This window comes from Hydra vulgaris, chromosome 01 (genome assembly GCF_038396675.1).
Source record: "Hydra vulgaris chromosome 01, alternate assembly HydraT2T_AEP".
Lineage (NCBI taxonomy): Eukaryota > Metazoa > Cnidaria > Hydrozoa > Anthoathecata > Hydridae > Hydra > Hydra vulgaris.
In genome coordinates this window covers 24,635,282-24,658,158 of record NC_088920.1, presented here as the reverse complement: position 1 = coordinate 24,658,158, position 22,877 = coordinate 24,635,282, and the positions used below count along the sequence as shown (strand labels likewise).

Here is a 22,877-nt window from a genome sequence, read left to right as displayed (position 1 = left end):
GTAAATTGATCAATTCGCGATCGTAATAATGAATATACCGGTATATAGCAGAATAACTAGACGCAGATTTAAACAAGCAAATAAATAAAAATATGAGCTGGTCGAAAGTGGTCCGGTGAAAGCTGGACTTGCCGGACCTATTCCTACGTCCTTGAAATATTACAATTACTTATATAAATGGAGGGAGAAGAAATTCCTCAAAAACGTACGAATGCGTACATGGAGGGAAAGGGGTTGTTAAAGACAGCGAGTAAACGCTCTTTTTTTTTTAAGAAAAGCATTGAATTTCATGAGTGTAAAAAATCAATATAATGTTATGTAACAGGGATATGTCAAATTAAATAAATGGTTTTTTGTTTCTATTAAGGGGAAGGGTGAAGTTAGCTTTTTAATAAATAATGCATACGTACGTAGAAAGGGAGGATGAGTTTAAAATATACAGCTGTGTACGATGGTGAAGTAGGGGCTCTAAATTAGTTGTTTTACTGCAAACGTACATTATAGATGTTCCCTAATTTTAAACTGGTACTTGTTGGTATCGTTTGTATCTTTTATTCTTAAGTTTTGCGCTACGGCTATTATTACATTCATTCAAAAATTCCTTTGTCTGAAAATAATATCTAAGGGAATAGGGAACATAATCTGGCCAAAGTGAATATCATCTATGTCGTTAATGTCTTATAACAATTATACAAATCGTCAATAATGTTCCAAAAGAATTGATTTTTTAACAATCATTACACCCTTTTTTATAGTTATTAAGTTGCTCCAAGAAGTCCTAATGGTCTTATCAAAGAGCGCCGTAGAGGACCGTTTAGCTATATTAGTAGCTAAATGCTTTAAAGTTCACTTTTTATCCTCATCAATTTCGCTTATCTGGCCAGAACCGGAATAATACCTCGGACCTCTTGATTCTGAACAAAAGCACTAACCACTGCGCCATGGGTGCTAAGATTAAAAGGTAACAAATAATGCTGCGTTTTTATGTTTTTTTGAACTCCGTAACACACAGTAACTCCGTATTAAGAAGTCTCATATTACATTTTGAATGTCATTATAAAATTTTCTTTTAATGAAAAAACTCTCCGTAAAAATGTACTTTAAGATAAATTATATTCTGCGCAATCTGTATTTTTGCAATCAAGTAGTATTTGCTCTATACTTTTAAACGTTTCAAAAACTAGAAAAGCAAACTTGCTAAAATGAATATCATTTAAAACTGGTAAGCTTAGGGGCGCCCGTGAAAAAAAGCCGGGGAAGCAAAAGAAATCTCAAGATCTAAAGGTGAAAATGAAAATTTTAGGATATATTCATCATTGAAAGTTCATCATTGAAAATTAGGCTATATTCATCAATGAAACTTTTAGGATATATTCTTGATATTTATATGCAGTAGTTTTACTAAAATTAGGTATCAATGTAATTCAGTTAATAAAGTATTGTCAGATATGTCCTTATCTAAAACCTGCAGCTGGTCGAATATGGTAAAATTATCTTCACTCCTAAACTATATGTATTTAACATATAATTATAATACAGCTTCTACATTAACTTGAGATTTTTGTACTGATAAAGTTTTAGAACAAATTGCCATTTGTTGAACAGTAGCATTCTAAGTATTTAACCTTTATTTGTGTTTTTAATTTTAGACAGCGATGCAAAGAAAAATAAAAAAGTATAAAAAATATTGTTACAAGTAGTTTCAAAAGATGTATTCTTAAGTTTTTGATATTTAAAACTTGCAATTTTTTAATTGTTTATTTATCTTTTTAATTATTGTTTTAGTACCACCTTAAACAAACAGATAATATTATTATAACAATATAAGCGCGTGTTTTTGTATATATAATATACCATGTTTTTGTATATATAATATACTTTTGTATATATAATATACTTTTGTATATATAATATACTTTTGTATATATAATATACTTTTGTATATATAATATACTTTTGTATATATAATATACTATGTTTTTGTATATATAATATACAATATAAAAATATAAGCGCGTGTTTTTGGATGGAATTTGTTATAATTACGATTGCTACCATGCTTTTAATGGAGTTATATTATTTAATTACAATAATATTGTTAAATTGAACACTTCAACAAATTGAACACTTGTTATTGTTGAACGCTTGTTAATTTAAACGTTTGGCCGACATAATGTCCTAATAATATTGTTAATTCTAACGTTTGGCCGACATAATGTTCCTAATAATATTGTTAATTCTAACGTTTGGCCGACATAATGTTCCTAATAATATAAAGCAAGAAAAACAAATATTTTTTTTTTTTAAGAAACTTTTTTGTGATTGACATTTGTCACAGTTTGATAAGAATATCCTCTAAAAACATATTAAGAATATCAAGTATTACAAAAACCCATTTTGTTTAGATAATGTTTTTACAATTGTAAATGACAAAAAAAATTTTAAAACATTTACAACTTTTAAGCGCCGCATGTTTAAATCGCTTTCTTGTAAATATTAACTGAAACCCACCATGTGCAAAAGAAAACAAAAAACTTCACAAAAAATATATTAAAAAAATAGAAACATAATGTGAAATAATAAAAGAAAAGACGCAAAAGATAAAAGAAACTTTATCAGCAGATTTCAACAGGGAATTATTCACTTTATATAGATTAATCCTTTATATATTGACTATACTTAAGAAGTTGTAAACATTATTCGATTATTGACATTAGAAAGTTGAATTTTGATTTACACGCATAAATAAAAATGAAGGTAATTTTATTATAAGATTAATTTTATGTAAGTTTTCATAGTAGTAACTCATGTTTTTTTTATAACTTGGTTAAAAGTATCGTTTTAAAGATAGCAGTCATCTTTGTCGTTGTCCTAGATTTTGTTTCTGTGCATTTATTTTTAGTAACCTATTTTAATTTTTTGCCATTTTATAGTATGCAAAATACAACTAAAAATTTTGTAAACCTTATTTCAGGGGTGAAGAAATAGTTTCTGAAATCAGTGTTGGATTAAAGCGGCTATCGAGCCTCTAGCCCGGGCCTCATAGGTTTTGGGGTGCCCAATTCAAAATAAAAAATTTTTTTAAACAAAACTCTTAAGAAATTTTTTTAGATAAGTGCCATAAAAAAGTCTCTTAACTCCCAAGCCTTTAGCTTAGGTAATAGCCCCGGATGTCTTAATATGCTACTGACTGAAATAAATGACCTTAACATTGTAGATACGGTTGGAAATTTTTTTTTTTAATTTTTTTTTATATGCTTAATTTACCAAACGTTTTGGGCATATTTTTATTATTGGACCAACAAAGCATTGTATTGATGTATGATTGACTACTCTTTGGGCTAACTTTGGAATTGTGTATGTTTTATAAGGCCGACATAGAATAATTACTGACAAGATTAATTAGACCACTGTTAGTTTTAAGATTAAAACAAAACTACTGCATAACTTACTATGATGATTGACACGAGTGCGCATTGGACTAAAAGCAACAAATTGGTTCCTAAAATTATAATCTTCCACCAATAACTAATTGGAAATTTTGTTTGTAAAGATTATATAAGTAGTTTCTTTAGTGTTCAATTTTATTTTTTAGTATTTAGGCGTTTTTAGTATTGTATACTAGAAGTAAATATTAAAAATAAATTAGTTAAAAATATTTACTTGTAGTATTAAAACTAGTTACAATTTTTTTTCTTTTTTTGTGCCTACTTAAAGTCCGAATTTCTACTTTGAGCCAGTCTAAGTAAATGCTGTTGGAGCAATAATACAGGCTGCATGAATTTTTATTCTGTACAAAAAATGGTTAAGTGTTGTTTGTTTTTTAAGTTAATTGTTAGTTTTTAAATATAAATTAATTTCCATGGAATTTGAGGGTTACGTTTGTATAAGGCGGTAAGGTTAGGAGCAGAAGCAACGAACCTATTGAACAAGTTTTAGTTAACCAGAGTTACGTAAAAAAAAAACATCAGTAGATACACCTTTAATACTTATATTGTTAAATCTTTTTCAAAAAAATTATAAGAAAGTGACAAAATAAAATTACAGTTCAAACAATGATATTTTTAACAATCTGTAGATAAAATTGTAATCAAAAGTCGGAAAATTAGTTTTATGAAAAAGCTATGTAAACTGGCAGCAATCTCTTTTGTTGTACGAATATAGAAAAGTTGTTTAAAGAATTGTTGTCAATTTTTTTCTGGATATCAGTAATTTTGTTAAAAAACTGAAACTGATTATTTCTTGTGTGTTACGGAGTTCAAAAACATTTAAAAAAAAAACAATCTTATAATTAAATTTTAAGGAAATAAAAACAAAAATTCTACTTTTAAAAGTATAAATTTGAGATGAGTTATGTGTGCTTGGTAAAGTTTATGACCTAATCTGGTTTTAGAGAAATAATCTGGATTTATCGAAAGAAAAAACTTCTCGATGACGATACCCCTTAATCGTATTTATATTTATTAGTTGGATGATCACAATGTTTTTGTTTAAAATTGTAAAAATATATAAGTAACGAAAAAAAAAATTTCGGGGAGACTGGGACTAGGTGCAACAGGGGTAAGCTACCACAGTGCGTTTTAAAAAGTTGTTTTTTTATAATATTCCTAAATATTTTTTACATTATAAAACTATAGGTATAATAAGTCAACTATAAAAACTAAAAATTGATAAATTTTTTTCCCGATATAAAACTTTAATTTTCATTTTCATTTTTTTGGGGTTTTACTGTAAAGTTGGAGGTATTAGTGACGGATTCAGAAATTTTTGTTAGAAGGAGGGGGAGGGTGGTGATAAAATATTTTTGTATTTTGTATAACATTTGCACCTCCTAAAAAAAAAGGTCCTCCATTTCTAAGATATTTTAGGACTTTTGGATTCTAGTGTGGGGGGGGAGCATACCCTATCTTTAGCTCCCCCTCCAACCCTCTTAGTTACGTCACTGAGAGGTATATGACTAATTAAATAATGGTACTTAAAAAAAAATCATTTTCAAAACAAAAAGCTACAAAACAAAATAGATATATTTGATGTAAATATTTTCATGCATTGAACAAAGTGACTCATGATACCTATGAGGTAAGTTGCACCAAATTGCTTGGGGTAAGTTGAATCATAAACAAACTGGTTTTAAGCACTTTTCTAGTTCAAATAATGAAAGTTTTTTAAAAAGAAGTTCAAGAAAGTGAAAAACTGCTAATACTTCCACATCAACAACAACACCAAAAAAACATTTAAAAAAATCTAATTGTTGAATTTAAATGTAATTTGTTCTTTAGTTTCTTTATTACTTGTTTTTTTTAATGAAATTTCATTTCTAGAAAATTCTTTTTTTGTTGTCATTGTTGTTAACTTAATTTTTATTTGCTTTTATGAAATTTTGCAGATCATTTGTTTTATTTTTTTGTATTTTAATTTTTTTTTCTTTTTAAATAAAATGTTATTGTGTTTTATTTCGTAAAAACAGAATCTAAATATCCTATGAACACTTTTCAAAACTAATTTATTGTTCATTGACCAACACAATACTTTTTTTTTTCAAAAACAATTAGGAGTTAAAAAAATAAATTTGTTTAAATATGAATTCTCGTTATTTACTTTCTTGAGTCTTTAAACTCTTTGAATGTAATTATAGGTTTACTAAGAAGTCAGGTATATGTGAAGTCTTGCATAATAAAGGTGTTGCAACTAAATGAAAATTCTACTTTCCTCTATTGTAATTATGAAAATTTTTTTTGTCAAATAGAAATTACCGATTAACTAGTAATTTTTTTTTGAACTCGGCAAGGCTTATACTTTCTAAGTATTGTGTTGCAACTTATCCCGTTCACTGTTGCAACTTTCCCCGTTCACTGTTGCAACTTGCCCCATTAAGGAAAAGTTACAACTTTTTTTTTTCATTATCAGGTATTGCAAAATAACTAGCTTTTATATTATTTTTTATTTTTGCAATTATTGTTTACTAATTAGTTCTCTCATATTATCTCTTCTGTTATTATCTACGCTGTTATTATCTTTGCTGTTATCATCTTTGCAGTTAGAATCTTTTTAATTATTATCTCTGCAGTTATTATCTCTTTAGCTTAATTTAAAACAAGTCTGTGTTTTAGCTTAATTTAAAACAGCTCTGTAAAATAAATTATTGTAAAAAGGTTGATGTTCCTCTTTGAATTTGTAAATACCTTTGGCAAAAACAATAAAGTGACATTTTGAACAATTTTACTATTTTTAATATTGTTTGATTACATAAGCAACATGCATAATGGCAAATCTTGGAATAATAAACTAAATACATGAAACTATTCTTAAACTGTAAGGCAGGCAAAAAATATACAAAAAATCGAGAAAATTTCTGTTATAGTGTTTGGAATTTGAAAAAAACACAGTGGAATTAATGATTAACTTTTATATTCAAGTATATCTAAAAATTTCATTTATATAAAGAAGGCAACAATTTAACTAATATAATTTGGTACTTAATCACCAAGTATTTAATTAATTTGGTAATTTGACTATTTAGAAAACTACCCAGAAAATTTCAAATCAAACTTTTGGGTGACGGCAATCATATCATCATTGCTCAAGCTATATACACCACTATACAGGTACTTTTGATAAGTTAAGTTAAATATAACTTTTTCTTTAATTAAAAAAGCAAATGTTACTTTATATATAACTATATGTATATATATATATATATATATATATATATATATATATATATATATATATATGACTCAGTTTAATGCATTTTTTTTTTTAATGTTTAAACGTAAATATTTAATGTTGCAATAACCTTTTTTTTAAGATACAAAAATAACACCTAAGCCATCGAGTTTTGTACTAACAACAACACTGTCGTTTCTTTATTATTATGATACACAATTTGTCACAAGTTACTACAGCCAACCCGGCGATAGTTACAGCCAAAACTTTAACTTCACAAGGGTTACTAATAGCCGCGTTTGCGTTAATATTAATTACTGGAGTGATTGGAAACGCTATTGTAATATATGTGTTTGGATATAAGTTGAAATATCGATCAACAACAGAGTTGCTAACTCTATATTTAGGGATTACCGATTTGTTGTCTTCTTTTTTTAACCCGTCTTTATTCATTTATTGGACATTAACAGATCATAAACAATGGGGTTTTGGTAAATTAGCTTGTTATATTTTCCCAACACTTGGTCCAATAATGACTTCAATTTCATCCGGATTGCTTCTTATATTTGCAATTGATCGATATATAGCTTTTGTCACACCATTTCGTAAAAAATTATCACAAAAAACAGTAAATATAGCGTTTACAATAGACATATTTTTATCAATATTTGTTTACTTCCACTATATTCTGGCACTAAAATTTGATGAAACATCAAACCTGTGCATTATTCCTTATCCAAATGATTACAGTTATGGAATACCAAATTGTATTTTTATAATATTACGCCTCTCATTTTTTGCAACGGTCTTCTGTTTTACAAATGTAAAAATCTACCAAGCAACAAAAAAAAGCCGCATACACTTTTCAAGAATAGAAGATCAAATAAGACGCCGTAAACAGACAAAAAAAATTATGGTTATTCTTCTCACTATGGGAATAGTGTTTACGTTGCTGGTTTTCCCGAGAGAATTGTTTTTTTTAGGATACAACTTAGTTTGTCTATTAACAAACAAATCCAAGTATTTAAACCCAATTTTGACTCAAATAAATTCATGGTTAAAAGTTGCTCATACTGCAAATAGCTGTGCTAATGTATTTATTTATTCGCAAATGCAAACATTATACCGAAAACAAATTGTTCGGATTTTTTCATACATTGTGGCCTTCAAAAAAACTTTTCATTTGAGGTTTTCATCATTTCAAATGTCATACAGTAGCAAAATAAGTCAGGTTTCATCATGCGTTATTGAACAGGAATTTTCAAAAGTACTTATTTTATCGGATGAAGATACAAACGAAGCTGTCTTTTTTCAAAGAGCTCAGCAGTGGAAAACTGGAATTCAAACATAAACAAAAGATTTTTTAGAAGAAAGAACCTAGTATAATATGGCCATATGTATATATACATACATATATACATACATATATATATATATATATATATATATATATATATATATATATATATATATATATATATATATATATATATATATATATATATATATATATATATATAGAAAAATAAAAGTATTTTTCATTTATGAGATATATAAATGTAATTGTCGTTTTTAATTTAGAGGAATTTCTACAAATATTAGTCAATAGATAATTGGTATCGAGTAAGTCGATATCGAGAAGGATAATCTCGTATCGTGTGGTATACACCTACATATCTCGATCCTATCACTATCGGTTCAATAACATACTAAAGCGGCCGTGGCGCACTGGTTAGAACGGTCTTGCAAGATATCAAAGGTTCGAAGCGAGCTCTAAGCATATTTAGCGCCATGGGTAAGAAAGGAGTCGTGAACGTCCTATTTAAATGCTTTTCCGCGGTGCTCTGTGACAAAACCGTTTGGTGTTCTAAGGAAAAAAATTAAAAAAAATAAAAGCAAAAAAAAAAAGGAAAAGAATCGTATGTTATCAAATGATCTCATAGTCACAATAAGAAAAAAAAAAGTGAAGTAGGATTTTTTTATAGGTTTGGTTAATAATATGTAGTTAATTATGTTAATTATTTTATAAGAGGCATAATGAATAATGATTAGTTTACTTTAGTTGTTAACGTAACCAAAAAACTATACCAGGCAATAAATTCGATACCTCGCGAGATTAAATTAAAGTAACAATTCCAGATAAGAAATTAAAATATGGAAGTGATACCAAACAAGTTAAAATACCACGTAACTTATTAAATTAAAATTGCGATATTATTCGAAACATTAAATGATAAATACGATATTATATCATACAGTTCTTGAAAATTTCGATTATGCTATACAAATCAATTATATAGGAGAGAGTGGAGAGAAGCGGGACTCGAGAAAAACTGAACATCTTAAAAATTACAAGTACAATAAGTCTCTAATCAATGTTACCTCATGTAAACTATAAGACTTTTTCCTTTCTATTTAGCAAATATCGCTTAGTCTTCCTTAGTATGATAAAACAACATCTTTGAAAAGTACGCGCAAAAAATCATTTTTTGAGGGGTGAAGTAAGACAAAGAAATCTAATTGGCCTACTATTTGTCCCTTATCACTTTTGTGTAACTATATTATAAGAATATATAAATATACTATGATCTCCAAAATCACTTCAGTTTTTATAATAAAAATCTCTTGAACATTTTGATAAAGATTACGTGCTTTGCGATTTTAATAGTTTTTAATTAATAAATATTTGGTAATGCATTGTAAATTACTCCCTTGTCCAACTTCACCCGATGGATGTCCCATTTTAGCCAATTGCACGGTCCTTTAAAGACAAAAATATATACATATGTGTTTACTTTATTATAACTATAATTATAAATAAAGCATCCTGAAGTGATGCTTTATTTATAATTATAAATGATGCGTTTAATCCTATTTACTGCAAATACATTATATAAAAAAGGTATTAAAGTTATTCTATAAATATTTTCTAACGCTCTACTCTCCCTAACATCTTTTAACGTTCCCCACTCTCCCTAACATCTCAATTATTAGGGGAAAGTCTGGTAGCCCCAGACACCTAAAGAAAAAATAGATTTTACACATGTAACCAGTGGGCACGCGTTGTCCGGATGACGTCCGCTGGACGTCCCCCAGACGACGCATGCTCACTGGGTACTAACAAAAAACAAAGTGTCAAAAGACTTTCTTATAAGTATAATCATTTATCTTTTGAATTAGAAACAAAAAAATAATTATTTTGTAGCCTAATAATACACAAAACATAAAAAAAAAGTTTCAAAATTTGTGGGTAACCCCGGACACAAAGTTTAACCATAATTTTACCTCTTTTTTACTTGTGTGACACAAATATAATATTTAGAAATAGAATGTTCTCAACTAATTTAAAAAAAAACTGTCTCTGATATAAAAAGAATCGGAATGAAAATGTCATTGTTTAAAAATATAAATATTAGCAGTTTACTAATGAAAAAAAGCCCTTTAAGTCACTTTTTTTCAAATCTTAGGTTTAATTTGAATCTTTGTCTTTTTATTGGAATTAAATGAACTACTATTAAATGTCTGTTATATTAAATTTATAGTTATTTATATAAAAAAGTTCTTCATTTTTAATAAGTAAATGGTTGAACTTGTCCGGAATCACTCTCCAAACATGTGTACGATACCACCCAATCATACCTCATTCACAAACCCAGCGGGTATTTTGACGTTTTAAGGACATCCATAAGACGCCACATTTCTCGTCCATAAGACGTCACATTTCTCGTCCATAAGACATCCTTAGTTGGTTTCAAATGAAAAATTTGAGGACGTCTATTCCAGACGTCCTTTAGACGTATTTTCAAGGCGTCCTAAAGACGTTTTTTTAGCCGTCCTAAGGACGTCTTTCGCCGGTCTCATATGAAAGAGTTAAGGACGTCTTGTTCAGACGTCCTTGAGATGTCCTTATTTTACCAAGACATTCTTTTAAAAGTTATATAAAAATGCGATGATTTACAATATACACCTTTGGTTTGATTTAATCTAGGAAAGGGAAGGTATAAAGAGACATCAAAGTAAATAAAGTGTAATTTGATATATTTAAAATAAATCTTTACAAAAAATAAGAATAATTTTTCAAACAAAGTTACTCTTTCCAAATTAAAAATTACCCAGCCAGCATTGTGATCGGGTACCGTGTGGGACCTGTATGGGTCGTCAACTGGATCCCATGTGGGTAGCCCTCCGGGATCCCGCGGTTTTTTGCCCGCGGTTTCCATCCGGGGCCCACATGGGTTACCGCCGTACGGGTAACCGCCGGGTTACCCATATGGATCCCAAACAAATCCCACACTATTAACCCGTAAAGGCCCTATATAAGAAGCTCTCCAAGATCCCGGCGGTACTTGGCCGCGGTTTCCATCTGGGTCCCAGATGGGTTTGCCCGCCTGAAAGCCATTGCAAATCTTGCCAAACTACTTTAAAATTGTTAAAATTATAAAAGAGAAACTATATAACTTTAAATGCCTCGTTATTTCGAATAAAAAGCACATTACAATTACATTTTTATTGAGCAACTTTCTGAACAATTCTCTAATCATGTATCGTCTGTCTTCACGGTTGTCTCCGAATTAGAAGCTTTTAAATCTTTTTAAAACTACTTCTTTAAGCAACTCTTTCTTGATACAATATCTTGTTTCGAGTGCTGTAAAAAAAAATATTATATTTTTTAATTTTATATTATTATGTTTATACTTCAAGATGTTGTAAGATTTTAATGATTCTTGCTTAACACTCTACAGATAAAAAAGCTATTTTCTCACAATATTTTAATGGTAATATTATTTTAATTGTAATATATTGGAGGAAATATCATCATCAACCATTAAGTTGGTAATCTCAAATAATATATATATATATATATATATATATATATATATATATATATATATGTATATATATATATACATATATATATATATATATATATATATATATATGTATATATATATATATATAATATATATATATATATATATATATATATATATATAGAGAGAGAGAGAGAGAGAGAGAGAGAGAGAGAGAGAGAGAGAGAGAGAGAGAGAGAGAGAGAGAGAGAGAGAGAGAGAGATAATATATTTTATAAATTTTTATTTAAAATTGAATAGAATTGCAAATAATGAATTGTACAATTTTTTCTATTGTTAAATAATGAGTAAAAGTTAGCTAAGAACGCAGGAAAAAAAACTGATCATTTATGTGTTGAAAAAGCAGCGGAGCTGTCAATGTTTTGTGGGAGGTAGTGGTCACTGACACAATCACGAAGAATACGTAGGTAATTTTGAATAAATGATTGCTGATAGGTAGTAGTGATTACGGTATTTAGAGCGAATGGGAATCTGTTGGGGTTTCTGCTATGAATGCAAGGTAATTTAGTGGTTTTTGGAAGGTATGTGTCAGCAAGGATTTTTTTTTAGATATCAATACAGGTCTTGTCTAGTAATTCTTCAAAGTTATAATAAATATTGAAACGGCTCAAGTAGGTTGCATCAAATGAAGATCTGGTAGAGGGTAAACTTTATTTACATATTTCTAAATAAATATTGTCATTTTGCTTGCATAAAATAATTAAATAAGAAATTATGAAAACTTATTCTAACAAAGTATGAAATAAAGAAAGTTAAACAAAAAAAAAGAACAATAAAAAAACACATGCATTTGATTTATAATGTTAACCACTTATTAATTTTATCTATTTATATTATCTATCTATCTAAATATTAATTATCTATCTACCTATTATCTATCTATCTAAATATTAATATTAACATTAATTAATCACAAAATATTTGAACAATGTCTACAGAAGTCTGACAAACCAAGAAATACAAACATTACTACTATTATTTTTAAAAATATTACCAACATTAAATAAATTTAATTAAAGTAACTCATAACAAAAAACATCTATTATATTGTATGTTAAATTAAAATGAACTTTGTTTACCTTGTTTAGTCCAAAGCCTATCCAGTCAGGCATAATCTCATATATCTCGATGTAATTTTATCTCAAAGCACTCTGGTATGGCCTGCCGGACCTCAGAATTTTATAGTATCAAGTAGCGATAATAACAATTTACTTTCATTAAGTTTATTACCAACAGCAAGGTTTGTTGAACGAATGAATACTTTATTCGATAGATTAAATTTATATAAATTATATGCAGATAAACCAGCTCGTTGTGCTCTAACTTTAAAATCAGCTTCTCAGCTGGAAGAGTTAAAGTATTTGATTGAGAAATGGTAATTTTGTAATGTTGAATTAATGTGAAATTTGAATACTCTTGTATTTGCGAAAGTTTTATTGTGTTTAAACTTTGTAGCTAAATCTTGTTGTGACTGTATCGGATTTTGATGAATTGATTTGATTATTGGCTTTTCCTTCATTTTGGTATAAAATCTTGATTTTGCGCCTCTTCCCGATTTTATTTTTACAGTTTTGTTTTCCTTATAACATTTTATAATAGTTCCAACAGCTGGTATTAGAACTTTACATACTGATACAGATGACAATTAATCGGTATATCACTATTGAACATATTTCTATATTAATATATGAATATATATATATATATATATATATATATATATATATATATATATATATATATATATATATATATATATATATATATATAAATATATATATATATATATATAAATATATATATATATATATATATATAAATATATATATATATATATATATATATATAAATATATATATATATATATATATATATATATATATATATATATATATATATATATATATATACTAGGTATATATATTTATATACCAAGTTTAGATGTCTGTAAGACGTCTGATTGACGTCTGTGCTTGCTGGGATACACTATAATTTGACGGAAATGTAAGTGGATCGAATCGATTCTTCAAAAAGAAGGTTAATTTGATAAAACTTGTTTGATTTAGTTCGTACGTCAAAAAAAAGATATTGCAAAAACCCTAAAAGTATTTTTTCGTGACCCACTTCTCTTCATTCTCCCCTATTAAAAGTTATATTAATATTTAAAATTATATTATAAGTTGCAATTATTTAATTTTTATTTTTAAAGCAAATTATTTAGCAAAAAGATTAATTAAAAAAACAGGAAAAAGCTATTTACACCACATTATCTAGTTAAAATGAATAGTTATCGTATGTCAGTTTTTATGTCCGAAGTCAAAAAAGAAACGATCCTAAATATTTTTAAAACATTATTTTAAAAAATAAAGCACAAAAATCCTACAAAATACTCAAACAAAAATCATATTCAATATAAAACTTATTTTAAAGTCACTAAGTTTTCTATTAATTGAGGCCCTCAAGTACGGAATAAAGTAATCAATATTGACATAAAAACGGTTCGATGCTTGTGCACATCTGCTACACAAGTACCATACCAAGTGGCAGACTGGCCAACCAAAAATCAACCAAAAGAATCAAAAAATTGAAGCCTTAAGATAAACTTAGCAGTTAAGGTTGCGGTGCTCTAGTTACATTTAAAAGTAAAACCACTCTATCAAAGCTTTAAAATTATGAAAAAGATGATGCAGTAACAGATTCCAATAAAATTATTAAAAGCAAAGGTGTACTCAGTGCAAGTGGATTCTACACAAGATATATCTGATAAAACAGTTTTATATTTTAACCTTCTGCAAAATGTTGCAACGTTCATAAAAGCCATATCAAGTCAACGTTCATAAAATCATACAAATGAATGAAAACGTAAACTAAACTTATTGAAATACAAATTGAACAGGACAAAAAAATTTAAATAGGTTAGTGTAACAGGGTGGTTTTGTAAATCCTATGCTGCAATAGCAGTATTTGGAACATTTTATGAACCATTTTCGATAGTGCTTGTCAATTTAATTTTATGTCACAAGGCATTGCTCATGTCATTCCGGAAATTCGACATCATTTCCACTGCATTTATCTAGCTGCAAATCTTTGAAACAGTATACTGTCTTAGTACAGCTCTGGATGATCATACAACCTTTGTACGGCTGTGCAACGGTGCGGTCTCTGGATGATGTGTGCAATTGCCAAGATTAAAAGAGCTTTATAGTTCAATTGAGGCGTTCTCGATCATCTTGAATCTAACCAACACATTTCATCCATGGGCTTCCAAGTGTATCAAAAACTTCTTATAAAAAGTCTTTTGATACACTTGCAAGTGAAACACCTGCAAAGTGAATTCGAAACTACCATTTGAGCGGAACCGTAAGACGCCAATTATGTTAGATAAACATACAGTGGAAGTACGTGACGAGTCTGCATTTTTAAAACACTACAGAATTTACACTTATTGCGGTGATGGATCAGTTAGGTAAAAGTCTTGAGTCATGTTTCACATCACATTTATAATTATATATGGCAAGATCAAACTTCAGTGATCTTGTCATTTTTGGAACTCTGGAAAACGATTTGCAAAGTGTTATGAAATTTTTACAGACATTGATGAAATAAAGAACTATTGTCATTTGCAACTAACTATTACATTTTGAAGTTGCCCCAAAGGCGGATTAATAGGTGCGGGGGACAATGGGGGCAATAGCATACCCCCTCCTCTTTAGAAAATTAAATTTTTTTTTCTTTTTTGCAAATCTAATTAATTAACAAAGAACTTTCTTTAAAAATGTATGTAAAATAGAGAGACTCTTTAAAAGTGACTTAAAATATTAATAAACTGTGTGGTGCAAAATTTAAAATACGGTCTTGTCTGTTTAAAAGTTAATAAACCTAAAAAATTGCCTCCCACTGCTATAATAGATAGTCTGGGTCCACCAAATCAGAAATATCTAAAAGTTGCCCCCTTTTTAAATGGTCTTAATCCACCCTTGAGTTGCCTTTAAAGTAACAACAGTATTGAGAAACAAATCAGATTAAAATGATGGCATAGAGGAACAGCACTGTCCAGTGGCGCCAATTCAGCAAAAATTTAAGGAGGGAGGTAGCCAATTTGTGAAAACAAGTTGACGACACCCTCCTCCCATAAGAAAATCATAACATTGAACAAAACAATTCAAGTCCTACGTCCTGAAAAAATATAAAAACTACATTTTTTATTTTTTCTGTAAATAAAATATTAAAGATTAAAATATTAAAAACTACGAAAGTTTCATTGCAACAATGGGTAACGACGCTGGCGCATTTTAGAAAAGTTATTTACTAATTCGTCAAGATCTAGCAATTTAACTAATTTAAGCTTGAAAACCATTAGCAGTAAAAAAATTGGTATCTATCACAAGTTGTTTTGAGAAAATTTTTCACCTGTTTAAAAACTGAGAAATTACGTTCATTTGATGCTGTGGTAACAGGTAATTTCAGCACAATTTTTAATAGTTTTAACACTTCTGAATAAGCATTTGGCAATTGTAGTAATTTATGATGTAAATCAAAAATATCAGCAACTTTTCTTTCAGTCTGACAACATATCTCCTGGAATGATTTAGCAGCTAGTACTTGCGATCGGAAAACAACTTCATCGAAATGACTTAAATATAATTTTGCAAGGGTTTCATATTTGTCAACATCCAAATAGTATTTCTGGTTGTGACGGTCAAATGCTTGAATTGAAAAAATTGAATAGTAACTCATTTTGCATAAAACGCCTATCAAATTCTGCAACAAATCTGTTCAAAATGTCGTAATATGATCTTTTTAATTTCTCAGAAAAACCAATGGTCTCACTTGTTACATCTTTTTTTCCAGTTGTACTACTTAATAAATATTCTTTTAAAAAATATGAAATTTCCTGTGATCTAGCAGCTCTAGATTATGATTCATTGGATATTGAATAAAAATTAACGTCAATACCAACAGGTGTTGCAAACTCTTTTGACTTCCTAAATAACGCATTTTACTCAGTTTCAGGTCTCAAAGCCTGAAGGTCTTTCAGAGTAGCAGCAATAGACTGTTGGGTACGCAAAAGTATCAGACCTTCTAATTGAAGCAATTCAGGTAATGTGTTGGTTTTCGATAATACTTTTTCCAAAATGTGTAAATACAAGATGAATGGTGGCAATTCGAATTTTATTTTGTAGCCAACTGCCTCTGACAATGCGTTGTGACTATCGGATTCTATTACTGTCCCCAGAATAGCAAGTATTGCCTGGTAACGAACTGTAATTTGTTAATTGATCTGTACGAGTATAACCAACGACCAACAACCAAAGTTGCTGTTGTATTTTCTAGTGGAAGCACCTTCTCATATTGCATATGCTTTTAAGCAGCCGCAAATCTCGTCCCTAGTGATACTGTTGGTTGAGAAATTGTACAAACTTTGGATGGTGTCGAAAAATTCCGACAATTCTTTTATTCCGGAAAATTGTTGCAATCAAAGCAAGATTTAATTTGGGAGTATAACAATGGATATATGTCACATGTGGTGCACATAATCCTGGCCTGAAAACCATTAGCCCTCCCACTCATTACGCTAGCACCATCATAACATTGGGCAACACAATAGTTCCAGTCTAGGCCAACGTAAACTACTTTGTCATAAATACAATTCGCAAATAATTCGGTACCGAGAGCACTCATATGTTACGTTCCAATTACTCTCTCTCGTATCTGCCCATCATAAAAGTAACGAACTATTAATGCTAGTTGTTCTTTTTTTGAAATATCTTTTGTTTTATCAACAAGAATTGAAAAGAACTGATACGTTTTAATTTCTTCGACTATTATTTTTCGACCTTTACACCAAAAATATTAATCAAGTCTTCTTGGTAATCGTGGGTTTTGTAATGTCCATAGCGACGTTCTAATTTATCTTTAGATTTTCATCTATTTCCGCAAACTCACTCATTAATTCGCAAAAATTTCCTTTGTTTTCTGACTCTTCTGTGTCAAAGCGGCCACAAAATGCAATACCTTGACAAGCTAGTTGCACGAAGAAGTCCCTTGACATGACTTCGGTTTTCTTCTACTTCCTTTGATCTGTTGATTGTAACCAATGTAGACATAGATGGTTGAAGTTTGTTTGATATTGATATCCATTGGGTCCAGGATACCATTGAGTGTTTGTGACATAAACCTTCATTATGTCGCTCAAACAATGCTTTCATATCTTTCCATTTTGAAAAACCTATATTAATGAATGCTTTTTTTCCATGTGTCTCACCTTTGAATGTTGTATTTCCAGCAAAATTTTGGCACGAGAAACAAAAAACAAAATTCTTTTTAGCGCTGTATTCAATCCAGTCGTGTTTCTTGAAATAAGCTGAAGTAAAGCGTCTCTTTTTAGCATCAAAAGGATATACTTCTTAACCAAGCTGCATAGGAAGATCGTATTTCGATTGACTTTACTATCAATACCCATATAAAGTGAAAATTTGAGATTGTAAGTACTGTTGCAACCAGCGTCTTTTTTCTCGTCAATGCGTAGATCATCGGTATTTTCCATAGCTACGGTCTGAACTGAATTAGATTTTTCACAAATTGTTCCATCTTCTGCTGTTTGTAATGTTGCAGGCTCAATGCGAGCTTTCTTCGCAAGTGCAAACATATTTGAACTAGTTTGTCTCAATTGCTTCTTGCATGAATTATCCATCGTATTGAAGCTATTTATAAAGATAGTTTAAGTATGTAACTATGGTTTCGTTTAGTTATGTATAGTAAGTATGTTTATGTTAAGATAGTTATGTATGTAACTATGGTTTCACATTTTTTAAATATAAAAAAGTAGGTTAAATATAAAAATTAGGAAAATTGTTAAACATCGTTAGGAAAATTTGCAATAATTAAAAATGATATTAGATGTTGTTATTATATTTGTAATAGAGAATTTAGCTAATGAAATCGCGAAGACTTTATTATGCAAGACGTTATTTTAACTACTTTAAAAGTTAATGATTAACTAAAGGAAAACAACAATAGATTTTGAAAAACTACACTTTAATATTTTTTATCGGCAAATGTTTTACGTAAGGATATCTATGACGCAGATTTGAATATATATATATATATATATATATATATATATATATATATATATAAACATATATATGTATATATATATAAGACCCCCTATTTGGCGTCTCTGGCACTATCATCAGCATTCTAATAGACCATGTGAATTGTGTCTATCTTGTTTGTTACAAATTCTGGCTGGGTATAGACTCAATGACAAAAATTATTACATTTTTTATCACATTAATAAAATACTATGAAAAAGTATTCTAAAAAAAATTGCTGACCGCGTCGATTTGCATATAAGTATGGTTTGGAGGACCCCGTCAGTCCGTCATTGACCATACCTTAAAATTGTATACTGACTCAGTAACTCATGCATCACAGTGACTCATGCATCTTCGTTGATAATCTTTAATAAAAGAATATAAAACAATTTTTATGTCTTCAAAATATTGAAATATTTTTAATGATAGATTTATATATTAATGATAAATATTTTTAATGATAGAATTTTGAAGTAAATGACCACTTCAATGAACTAAATTAAACTATCGTACAAAAAACATGATTTTGGTTTGTTTTAATATTAGTATTTATAACTATTAATATTAGAATAAAGTGAAATCATCTGCTTTGTGACATGACCTTCTTTTAGCCATATTTATTATATTTTGGCATGCCAAAATATAATAAATATGTCTGTCTGAGATATTTTATCTGACATATGTCATGTCATGTATGGTAAAATATTGGAGGCAATATGATAATTAAAATATTGATAAATTTATTGGATGCCTCCGTCACACATACTAGTTTTTTACTCTAATTCTTTGATTATTATGAAATTTGAGGCACGAGAGGCGCATCAGTTTTCATGGGGATCGAATGTTTAAAGATTCCGAACAATAATATGATTATTAATTAAAAAAGATAACTAATACAAAGGAAACGTTATAAAAATATACTTCAAAAATATTAAGGTCAGGGTTAATATAACCCTAACTCTGGTCAGGGTCAACCCTAACCCTGACACTTAGCAACGCAAATCGTCAGTAAATAAATCAAAAAAACCAGTAATCCAACGGTAACGTAAAGATTTCAATATCTGTTAAAGGCATTCCTCGCCTTTAACAGATATTGTTTTTGTTTGCCTTCCTTTGCTTTAACGAATATCGTTTTATAGCATATAGCTTATTTCCCCATATAGGTACCAAATAAACAATGCATAATAAATATTTCATCAAAAAGGGATATATAAAGGTTAAAAGTTTGCAACTGATTGGGCGAGTTTTGCTTCATCGGATAGAAAGGAGGCACAGTGTTAAATGCTTTTCCGCACCTTTCTGTAAAAAAATACCTTACGAACTTCTTGGGGCACTTAAATAAAAATCTATAAAATAATAAAAAATTTGAAACTATGCTCTTCCCTGCCCACACTATAATACTTAATTAGGACCACTAATTTACTTTACGGCTAAAAAAATACTTAGTTTTGCTCCTCATAGCTCGAGGGCCTTCGTCGTCGCTTTCCTATTTGTACTAATCCACCATATTAACTATATTAGCCCCTAATTGTATAGTTCGCAATGCCCCACCACAAAAACGGCTCACATACATCCGAATAATTCCAAGTAGCGTAACCCAACTGTACCCAGAAACTCATGCGTTTTAATGCACTACCTACCTTAAAATTTCTTAGTAAAATTCCTTTGTTTATTGATGAAGTAAAGTCAGTATTTGAAAGAAAAAATTTACTTTTATTTGAAACAGTTATTAATTATTTTTTCCAATTACTTTTATGTATGTTGCCTTGGCATTTTTTTATGATGCAGCTTTATTTTACTTTTTAAAACAGGTTGTTACCAAGGCCAGCGCAATGGGGGTGTGGGAATTCCCGCCCCCTCCTCCTTCCTAATCAATGATTTTTTTATTCATTTAGCCGGCAAATTTGACACTTTTAGACAAGTCAGTCAGCAAGTGGAAACCCTTTAGACAAGTTAGTCGGTAAATTTAAACAGTCAGACGGCAAATGTAGGCAAAGCAGTCGGCAAATATAAAAAAATGAGAACTTTTTTATTTATTTTTTTTAATCGACAAAAGTGGTAATGGCACTCCTCACGTGACACTTACTCGCGCCGGGTCTGGTTGTTACGCCTCAGTGTTACATTTTTCAAAACATTACATTGACGTAACATTATCTCATAAATGATTTTTTTTAGATATAAAAAATAAATTACATTCCAATGTAAATTATACGCATAAGTAAAATCAAAATTAATTTTTAAAGTAAATTACTTTTCAACAACTTACCTTCAAAAGTAATTTACTTTTTAAAGTAAATGACTTTTAAAGTCAATTTTTACTCGTAAAAATAAATTACTTTTTCAAGTAACAGTTACGCGTATAAGTAACTAAATTTATGTAATTAAGTTTTACTTGTAATATTATTTATGTAAAGAAATAATAATAAATACTTTTAAATTATTATTATTTTTAATTATTTTAATAAGAGTTATGTAAGTAATTTACGCTTAAAAATAATTTGCGTTTTTACTTCAAAATAAGTTAAAGAGCCATCCCTAATCTACGCGGTGATATTTCGTATATAAGTTTTTCTGACGTCCGTGGATCTGGAAATTACCAAAAAGTGAAACCATTCGACATGACTTATTTATAATGTTGTATAACCCCTTAACTGTGTCTGACGGATATATCCGTCACTGCAAGCTATAGCTCTTTGTGTTCCTGACGGCCTATTCCATTTAATGAAACTTTTTTTATAATAAAACATTAACAATTTGTAGGATTTACTATTTTAAAACTTACTATTTTCTCATAAAATATAGCCAATATTAGACGAATGCATCAAAAGTTTTCGACTCTGAAAAATTGTTCCAAATTGTTCAAAAAATTACGTATCTGTATTCCGTTTAAAGCTGGATATATACAACAATTTAATAGTTTTATTGTGTTATTTGTTTGCGTTTTTTTTTTTATTTAAAGTTGTATAAAGTGCTTTTATTGTTTACTCATTTGAAGTTAGAATTTTGATATTACAAGAAAGTCTTTAAACTAGCACATTCTCTGGTGATACCAAAAATCTTTGCTATTGTCAATAGTTAAGATTTTTGCTAGCAATCAATCAATATTTTTACTTTGAATAATTCCATATATATAAACAATATAATAGTTAGGAACATTTACAAACAGTTATAAACCGTTGAAGGGTTTTGACTTACTATGCTATAAAACAATTATTGTATATCTTGAAAACTCAGCCTAATAGCAAAGATTGTTTATTTCTCGTTAATACGAAGCTATAACATATTTGCATTACTGAATAGGCAAGTATTCGTAAATCTAAATTAATCACACTTTATCAAAATCAAAAACATGCAGCCAGAATAGTTTATAAAATAGATAAATTCTCACATGTTTATTTCTCGTTAATACGAAGCTATAACATATTTGCATTACTGAATAGGCAAGTATTCGTAAATCTAAATTAATCACACTTTATCAAAATCAAAAACATGCAGCCAGAATAGTTAATAAAATAGATAAATTCTCACATGCTCAGGCACTTTTTAAATGCTTGAAAACATTAAATATGTATCAAATAAATATATTTCAAAATTTGATACAAATGCTAAAATATAAACTTAGATTTGTACCTCTTTATTTATCGAAAAATAATTTCGAAAATTACAAAAAAAGAAATTACGCAAAAGAAACAGGACACTTTAATACGTCTTGCAAAATCAAAATACTTTGATGTTTTATCTCGCAAAAAACAAACCTCTCTATTTCATACCGTGGCTCTTACAAGGGTGGCCTCTTGAACACCAAAGTATTATTCAAAACTATTAAATTTACAAGTTTGAATAATTTGATTTCTTTAAAAATATGATCAACACAAACAGTTTTATCTTGCTATATCAAACCTAAAATAAAGTGTAATCGCCACGATCTCCACGATTAAAAACTTTCAACACAAACAGTTTTATCAACTTGTGTTAATCTAATATGAAAAATTAAATTATTGCATAAAATTAAATTAAAATAAAATCAATTAAAACTATAAAAACTCCAAATATTATTCATAGTATCATTTAAAAATGCAAAAAAAAAAGGAAATAAATTAAAAAAAAAAAAATTCTGTTTATAAATTTCATGTTTGTTTATACGTATATAAACGATTATATTTTTAATATAGCAAGTTATCTACCATAATATTTATGAGTATCACATTAAAAGGTTTGTTTAATATTAGCATTCTTTTAT

The 22,877-nt window shown here is 28.7% G+C and overlaps 1 protein-coding gene across 1 annotated transcript; it reads left to right on the top strand.

Annotated features, from left to right (window-relative positions):
* Window positions 1-2,465: 2,465 nt before the first annotated feature.
* Window positions 2,466-8,023, top strand: LOC136075229 (somatostatin receptor type 2-like). Its single transcript, XM_065787745.1, has 3 exons — window positions 2,466-2,757; window positions 6,521-6,605; window positions 6,809-8,023. The coding sequence occupies exon 3, from the start codon at window positions 6,875-6,877 to the stop codon at window positions 8,015-8,017; it is 1,143 nt and encodes a 380-aa protein (XP_065643817.1). The 5' UTR covers window positions 2,466-2,757; window positions 6,521-6,605; window positions 6,809-6,874; the 3' UTR covers window positions 8,018-8,023.
* Window positions 8,024-22,877: the final 14,854 nt, after the last annotated feature.

Excerpts from the sequence above, each read along its gene's own strand:
- LOC136075229 (XM_065787745.1), top strand. The coding sequence starts at position 6,875 with ATGATACACAATTTGTCACAAGTTACTACAGCCAACCCGGCGATAGTT.